Source organism: Amphibalanus amphitrite, unplaced genomic scaffold (assembly GCF_019059575.1).
Source record: "Amphibalanus amphitrite isolate SeventyFive unplaced genomic scaffold, NRLGWU_Aamphi_draft 000253F_arrow, whole genome shotgun sequence".
Taxonomy (NCBI): Eukaryota; Metazoa; Arthropoda; class Thecostraca; order Balanomorpha; family Balanidae; genus Amphibalanus; species Amphibalanus amphitrite.
In genome coordinates, this window is record NW_024881748.1 from 85874 (window position 1) to 94596 (window position 8723).

An 8723-nucleotide genomic window follows, 5' to 3' on the forward strand; every position below is an offset into this window, starting at 1 on the left:
ACCGACGAGAGACATAGTACGGTCCCGGCGCCGGAAACTCGCCGCATCACCTATACATATTGTGGTCATAAGTCATGATATGATAATGGTCGGGTCATATAGCGGGTGAGACACTTTTTAATGTTGCCTTGCACAATATTTGGTATTTACGACGAATGCACCTATATTGAAATGGTTTATAGGTGATGATTTAATATGAATATTTTCCATCTCTTATTTGTTTGTGTTATATAACGGAATAAGTCCCAAGTGCGGGCCCATATATAGCCACTCTGTCCGTTCTGCTCGCCCCATCGCTCCCATTTTCTCGTCACCCTCAGTGGCTCAGCCGCGCTGACAGCGATGGGAGTGCCAGCAAAGCATGTCCACTGCAGCCCCGGGTTCTCAGTCCCGAGTGTATTTTGCGTCGTGCCTGTTCTTGTTTTCCTGTCAGCTCTGGTTTCTCCCATCTTGTCCTTTCCTGTCCGGTCATGTCCTGTCATGTCCTGTCCCATCATATCACGATCTGTCCCGCCTTGCCCCGTTCTGATCTGCTCTACCATGACCTGCCCTGCTCTGCCCACTGCCCAGCCCTGTCCCGTTTTGTCCACTCCTGTCCTCCCCCCCCCCCCGCTCGTTCATGCCGTCCGTGACCTCTGACCTCAGCCGTGGTGCGCTCCCTCAGCGTCAGCTCGGCGACTGGCAGTGTCGGCTCGCTCGTCGGGCCGTCTGGGACGCGACGAGCCTCGGGAGAGGGTCGCCGTCGCCGACGACACGCCCGACGAGCCGCCCGAGGGCGACGTCAAGGCGAAGAAGAAGCTGGAGAAGATGATGTCGCCGCTCAAGAAGACGCCGCAGATCTTCCGCCAGCTGGCCGCCAAGAAGGAGAAAGATCCGATGGATGTGTTCGAGAGAGAGCCGGCTTCGGAAGAGCAGTCACGTGAGTTTGGAGGGGAGAGGGGCAGCGCGCGGATAGCGAGGTGACAGCGGATGGGCATGAAGTTACACGCTCTGGGGGAATTATGCCAGGAGACTCACTGATCAGTTATCGTCTCTAGCATCGGTTATTTAAGTTGAGGCCGAGATTGGTCAGTTAGGTCAGAATGTAATTGTGAAAAAAAATCAAACTACTGACTTGACCACGTCAATAACAATTGCAGTCATCATGTTTCGGAACATTATCCTCAATTGTTTTGCCTACGAACTTGGACAAACCATTAGCAGTAGCAGTCATATCCCTGGCCAGTATTGACCATAACCATTGTTCAGTGATATGACTGCTTGCCATTACCACGATTCTGGCCTTGCCGACCGGCGACGCTGTAGGTTTTCTTCCGGTGACTTTGCTTAATGTCGGGTGCGTCGCAGTAAGTAGAGGCGTAGAATGTTGTCCTCGGAGGGCGTGCCGAGCCTGACAGTCGGCTTATTCCGGCCGAGATCGGTGGCTCGTGAACTTACCCCGCAACTGGTGATGTCCCGGCGGTCCTTCCGCGCGCCAGGGGGGAGATCGCCCCCCCCCCCCGGTGACATTCTTTGTACGCGGCATTATCGCCGCAGAGGCGGCGGCACTGACCACAGAGAGAAATCGCCGCCGCCTTCTGGGAACGGTGGCCGCCGGTGCCGTGAAAAGAGGATCGGCCGCCGCCCGGCGCCGTGTTGTTGGCCACGCGCTCGGACTGCGTGGGGATGAGCTGGCGGCTGCAGGGAGCCGGGGAATGCGGTCAGACGCGCTGCGTAACGCCATTAGTGGAGGAGCGAGCGCAAGGCGTATTAATTACCAACTTAGTGGTAATTGCAGACAGGGATTTGTCTAATCCTGTCCTAGGATGATGTCATCGCTATTTTTGACCGTCTGTTGTGATGAGTTTCCTGTCAGTGTTGTTATGACACTTTCGTGTAATACTGTTAGCATTCCTCTAAAGGTTTTTTTTCGATACAGACAGTACATGTATTTCATTTCTCTAGAAATGTTAGACGGGACTGGCACATCGCTGCTCGCTTCCAGTTCTACGATACGCTCACCAGTCTGGTTAAGAGAAGCAAACAGTTACACCTGTAGTCTGTTTGTTCTCGGCCTTTTTCCGTGTACTTGACATGTAATTCGTTTATCCGACGAGGAAAATGTCTGGTGTGAACAGGTACTCGGTGCTCCTCGCAGGGTGCTGGAACACCACCTGTGTTGCCGGCCTTTTCCATGTTTTCCACGAGGAAGACTAGGTGCCGGGTGTCGCCGTGGCCCGGGAGGAGGGGATGTTTTGTGGACCACCCCCGATCCACGCCGGCGGAGGCTGCCGTGCCTTCAAGACGAATGATGGAAACTCTTTTTGTACTTTGATTGCTTTCTCCTCTCGTTTGGTTAGACCCGTCTATTTCTTCTCCTCCCGCTCCCCTCCCAATTATCCCACAGGCCAGTGCTCTCTCACGGATTCTGCTCCCTCACAGTGGCGGGGATCGCGGCCCGACCCGCCGATCCCCGCTCTCTGAGCCGCCGCACTGACCGGCTGCCGTCTCTCCTTTGACAGCGGGCGCCACCGTGTCGCTGCTGCCCCTCTCTGACGGCCGCGAGTCCCGCGTGGTGGAGGGCGGCAACGAGCGACGGCCGGCCGCCGCCGAGCCGTCGCGCCTCTCGCCAGAGACGCTGCGCGCCTTCGACGGCCGCTCGCGAGACAGTCTGATCGAGCAGGTGCGCAGCCTGCAGGACGAACTGAAAAAGGTCAAGGACGAGCTGAAAAAGTCCAAGGCACAGGTGAGTCACTCCGAGCGGGACTGCTGTCAACGTGATGTTGTTACCAACAGTGATCACCTTGGCTTTGGTTTCTAGGCTGTTTCTATGTGTCATTCTTTTAGTTTTGTATCTGGTATGTTCGCTATAATTTGCTTTTTTATAAAAGTGTAATTGGAGTCAGCATGTGTGTATTTCCCATGAAGCTCTAATGGCTAATGCTGGAAACGTGCAAATGGTTGGCATTGTTTCGTTATATCTATCAGCATGCCACTAATAACGTGTAGTTTGTAGGTATGTGGTACTTCCTGTTTTGTCGTTGATAGTTGCCGCCCGGCCGCTCTGTGCCCGCTGACCTCTGCCGCATCCCGTCCGAGCCGTCCCGACCGGCCGTATGTGCTCGTTGTCCTCTGCCGCGTCCCGTCCGAGCCGCCCCGACCTGCTGTCTGTCCGTGGCCGCGCCCCGCCTGAACCTCCCCGACCCGTTCTGTCCACAGGCGTCTGACCTGGAGGAGTACCTGGACACGCTGCTGCTGCGCGTCATGGTGTCGCACCCGGACCTGCTGCAGAACCCGCTACGTAACGCCGCCGGAGTCAAGTACGCCGGCCGCGCCTGCTGAGAGCTCCCCGCGGCCAGGCACGGGTGCGTAGACCGACCGGGGCGGGACCGTTCAGGGCGGACAACAGGCTGGGCTGCGACTGCGGGAGGGAAGAGCTTGGATCAGTCATGGCATATGCTCAGGTTTTGTTGTGAAATGTTAGCGTCCAGGCTAGGGCTGGGTCGTGTTTCCGACTAAACACTTAGCTGCTGACCTGTCACGCAGTCACGCATACTCTCACAGACTACTATAGTTGTCTGATTGGCCGACGCTGACACCGAACGCGGCCTGACGAAAAGGCTCAATCACGACGCGCTTGAGTTATGTGATGACCCACTCGCTTTTTACTGACACATTTTTTCCGGAAACTAGACTAAAGTTGAGTTGAATCATCACCGCGGAAGCTGGACGGTTGAATCGCTCGCTCGGTGATGAATAGTGCTCGAGTTTCGGCCGCCAACTTTTGTGTTGTAGCTGGGCAACTTTATGGTGTTATTACGTTTGATGTCGGGTTCAGATGAAACTCTCTGCGTCATGTTGCAATGAGTGGGCCCCGGGCGGCCAGCGCCTGGACCTATCATCTGTTCTGCTTGCTGCGCATTTGAGCATGGATATATGCAATCTTTTACAAAATGTGCACTACTCTGCTCGCGTATTTCAGCTATGAAAAATGCAATCATCTGCAAAATTGTTAGTTGTTGCTATCTATGTAAATGACTTGCGAGTGCGAATGGCTCAGTTCGCTTCACTGGATACGTATCCGTGTGATGCAACCTTAGCATTTAATGCAATGTCCGCGCTTTGACCCGCCCAATACGCGGCGGCTGATCCCGATTTGCGCCCCTGCCTGTCTGGACGGTTCTGGCGGCTGAGTGGCACGGCTGGTCGGTCTGTTGTCACCACGGTGGACGGCGCTGACCGGGGTAAAGCTGATCGTTCCCCATCACCTCTGTGGGCGGGTGGCACCGAGGGCCGGCCTGCGGTCAGCCGAACGCGGCCGCCGGGGGCCCGGCCCGGTTATCCGATACTTGTTTGTCCGTGTCCTGACCGGGAACCGTGTGGGCGGCCGCCCTGTGGCTAGAAACATGCATTATCTTGTTCCATTCATTCGCTTCCCCGTCTTCGTGGCGGCGAGTGTTCCGGGAAGTTGCATGAGCATTGAGCGGCTGGCACAGGGCCCGGCTTAGTGTGGCGCGGCGTTTATGTCGGGTCGTGTTACGTCTGGCCTGCTCGCCACTGACAGATGTTCTGACGCTCCTCAGGTGCGGACCGGACGTTCGGATGGCGGTGTCGGCGAGCAGAAGGCAGTGCGGACAGCGGGGACATCGGCCGGCGCTACCGGTAGGAAGAAAACGTCCCAGGAAAAGGCAGCCGGGGAATTAATGTCAGTCTTTGGTGGGTGGCATCCGTTTCGGCCCTCATTCACCGTCAGCATTTATCATCAGCCAATAATCGGTAGTAGTCACGCTAGCCGTCGCCCGTCCCCGCGGGCAGCCGCGCGGCAGGGCGTGGCGGCCCGCTCCTGAGCAAGTGTCGTCGGGCGGACCGCCGCCCGCCGCAGCGGCCACCGTTGTTTGATCGGACTTTGATCAGTTGATTGGTGCAGTGGCCGAGTGTAGTGCAGGCCCGGCTGCTGCTCAGAAGCGCAGCCTGTTCGCTCGTCTGGCCAGCGGCAGCTGAATGCGCTCCCGTCTTCCGCGTGCCGGCAGCGTGTCGGTCTGATTACGACTTCCAGTGTGTGGTCGGCCGGTCGCGGGACCAATCGCTGCGCTGCGGCTTCCCTCTCTCAGTGCTCTCGGCCACGCCGGGTCGCAGGAGCCGTCTGCTGTGAGTAAAGGCCCTGTATGTAGAGCTCTGGCGGGTCTATGTCTCGCTGCACTGCTGCTGCGCAGTAGGACAGCAAACAGACTGTCGGATTACGGCGACGGAGCGATGCGACGCCAAATGGCCCGACTACTTAAAATGTCAGGCTGATGGTAATGGACGATTGTTCCAGTTGCCCCAGCTGCGTAGATTTCAGAGCCAGCGCACCTCACTGTTCCCGGGCGCTGCTGCACATTTGCGTGTATTGGGCCCAACATCACCTTGTAATCGCCGCGCGATCACGTTTCCCCAACACCACTTCACACCCCTCAGGCAGCGTATTGCCCACTAGCCTATACCACGAACTCTGCCCCGCGCGGCCCTCGGCTCGGAGTGTGCTTCGGAGTGTGAATGGGCCGTGAACAAGGCTTCCTATTGACTTATCTTCCTGTTCCGTCTGTATGTCTTCCGTCCAGCCTTCCCAGTCGGCAGCTGTCTTTCTGCCGTCCTTACCGAAGTACCCGCCGCCCCTCCCCTACCGGGGGCTCGTCGGAGGCGATTACCCGCATGCGATATGAGAGCGGGCCGGGTCGGAGGAGGCTTGATAGTGGCCGAGACGGCCAGTACCGGCCGGCGGCGCGGCCATCCGCCGGCGCGTATGGCCGCTCTCCGCCGGCCGGCGAACACTTCTCGGAAAGTCGTGTGGACGCCGCGCGCGGCCCGCGTCGGCGGCGACGCAACGGTTCTCGGTACCGCCGACGGTGTTGTGTCGGTCGCGTCGCGGCCCAGCGAGCGGCCGAGTCTTCCGGGAGTCGTTTTCGACGAATGATGTGTGTTGATGTGGCTGAAATGCGGGCGGCTCCGTCTGCGAACGGCGATCTGCGGCCGGTTATGGTCGCCGGATGGCTGGAGTGGCCGTCGGCTCGGCCCGGGTCGCGCTCTGTGGTCGGGGTGGGGACGGTAATGGCGGTGTCCCGGCCGGCCCCGTCCGAGATCGGGGGACGGGGCCGCTGGCGCCGGTCCGCCCGATCCCGCACTGGCACCGGCCCTGGTCCACAGTGGCTCGGTTATCGCGGCTCATCTACTTAGGATCGACTGTAGTGCCAAACGAGAGGCAGCAGAGTCTCTGACTGGCCGGCGCCGCCCACCGGCACATCTCCGCGACTCCAGCTTTAACGTTCTTGTTACAACCCGCGTTATAGAACGGAGTTTTATCAGCACAAGCGTTTTGTTATTTCTGATTTATGTTATGATACACTATTTGGTGGTGGTAGCTAGTTAATTGTTAGGTTCACTACATTGTAATGGCGAGTTACTTAGTTACCTTACTAGCACACCATTTAGGCACTTGATATTGTGCGCGTTGAGCCCTGTGTAGCAGCAGCAACCGATGTCTTCCAAGATACAGAGTATATTTATGCGTATTGTTATCACTATTTATTGCGTTGTAGTGCGTGATTCGGTCACACACAATTCATTGTCGCTTGTTTCGTAACGTGTATCCTAAACACTGGTTGTGTGCCGAAAACTGGCTGTAAATTTTGACCGTTTACATTATATGCAGTAATGATACGCTCATGGAATGTATGATCACACTGCACAAGCCCTGTATTGCCGCGACACTTTATAATAAAGCACGTGCTCAATGAATCCGTGTGTCAGTGCACGGCGGCTGCGCCTGATGGTTCAGTATGCTAATCTGAGCGGCGCAGAGCCGAGAACGGTGTCGCCGGCGTGGCTCTCGGCTTAGCGCGGCCGGCCGGCCGGTCGGCGGCTCCAGGCTCCAGTCGTCTGGTCTTCTCTGAAGGCTTATTAGTGAATCACGCGTCGCGCCGGTTGGAGTTACACAACTGCTGTCGCCTCGGATCATCCCTGCGCGGCGTCGTCTCTGTGTGACAATGAGCGCGTCGGACCGTCCTTTCTCTCACTGGCCCGGGTCGTGTGTCTGGAGGGGGTCGGGGGTCGTGCGTTCTTTCAACAGGCTGAACCATGTGTCGGGGGGAGGTTGACGTGCCGTTCTATCATCGTTCCGGCAGTGCCTCTTTCCTGAACTCGTCGTAACGTCTTCTCACTTGATCCAGCTGTATGCCGGGGTATAGTCGCTGCTGAAGTGCCCCCGACTGAACATTACCAGGCCACTGCGGTGTAGTGTAGATGGCGCTCTGCTCGGTAGCAATAGAGCTGACCTGGTAACCTTGGCAATGTGGCGTTAACTCTGCCTAATTCAGCGCTAGTTGACCGAAGCTAAAATGCAGAAAGTAAGATGTGCACAACAGAATTTATGCGCGACAGAATGGGTGCATCAGAACAGCTGCTGTGTATTATGCCTACCCCGCTGCAGTGTGATCATTCGACGAACTCTTGGAAAAGATGCGTGCTTCACCCCAGGCACTCATTTCCTGGTCAACAGACTAGTGGACATATATGTGAGGATGGTGTGGGGGCAGGTAGACAGGTAGCTGATCAGTTGCTGGAACATTAGTAGGCACTGCATTGACATACTAGTCTGTGCCTTTTGACCATATTGTTACGGAGCGAGCGAAGCGAGCGGAGTCTTACGTAGAATAACGGAAATTTCTGAGTATGAGCGGCCGGCCGGCCGGCCGGCCGGCCGTGGTCACGATTCTGCGACGCTTATATCTCAGCAACCACTTGACCGATTTACATGCGGTAATTTTTGTAGGGTAGCTTCATTCCTTCTACCAAGTATTGGACTATTCCCGATGCATGTGGGTGACCCCTTATGCACGTGCCACGTGCAAAACGAAGAGGTGTCCGTTTTGTAATTGTTGCAATATCTCGGTAACTACTTGGCCGATTGCGCTGAAAGTTGGCATGTGGGTAGGCACCCACTAGGCACTGCATGTCCATGTGCCAGAGTTGGGGTGCTGCTGCACGTGCGCACGTGCAGGGGTCGTTTCCAGATCTCGAGAACGGCTCTACCGATTGCGCTCAAATTTGGTACACAGTTAGGGACCGGTTAGTAGGGTGCCGTGCACAAGTCAGTTGGGACCCATTTTGCACGTGCGCACGTGCAGGGTGCCGCTTCCAGATCTCGAGAACGGCTGGGCCGATTGTGCTCAAATTTGGCACATCGCTAGAGACCGGTTAGTAGGGTGCCGTGCACAAGTCAGCTGGAGGTACCCCGTCGAAATTTCGCACGTGCAAGGCTCACCCTCTCGCTCGCTCCGTTAGTCGCCCCAAAAGGCGTTATACTGGTGTTGTATCAACAAGAAATTCACTATGGAGCCGTTCGAGGTTGAAAGGTTTCCAGCTACGGTGCGCCGCCTACACCCGTACTTGGTACTGCGAACGCAGCAGCAGTTGATGCACTGGCCGTCTCCGGGTATTCGGTGTGGCTGGCCATTACTGTATTAATGCGCTCGGCCATTCGTTCAATGTGTGTGCAGTCAGCTCCAGGCTGACCGATCCGCGGGCCGGTGACAGCTCCGGACGTATTGAAGGCGAGGAAATGGATTGGAGGCGGTTTCATCTGGCTAGGCGACCACATTGCCGAAGTCGTTCTAATGCGCGTAATGTGTCTGAAGTTTTCTTCTTATGATTGTGTGACGGATCAACGTGAGTTATTTCATTGGGGCACAACTGCAGCCGCCTCGCTG

The 8723-nt window shown here is 56.6% G+C and overlaps 1 protein-coding gene across 4 annotated transcripts in view; it reads left to right on the top strand.

The window, feature by feature from the left end:
* LOC122386481 (rab11 family-interacting protein 2-like) overlaps positions 1–6753 on the top strand; it is a 42619-nt gene extending 35866 nt beyond the window's left edge. For 2 of the 4 annotated variants that reach the window (XM_043375715.1, XM_043375714.1), the window contains exons 9-12: positions 665–919; positions 2502–2725; positions 3199–3344; positions 4563–6753. In XM_043375715.1, the coding sequence (XP_043231650.1) occupies positions 665–919; positions 2502–2725; positions 3199–3321 (602 nt within the window). In that variant the 3' untranslated portion in view covers positions 3322–3344; positions 4563–6753. The remainder of the gene's footprint in view (positions 1–664; positions 920–2501; positions 2726–3198; positions 3345–4562) is intronic. The other 2 variants (XR_006257388.1, XR_006257387.1) reach the window with 2 other exon arrangements.
* Positions 6754–8723: the final 1970 nt, after the last annotated feature.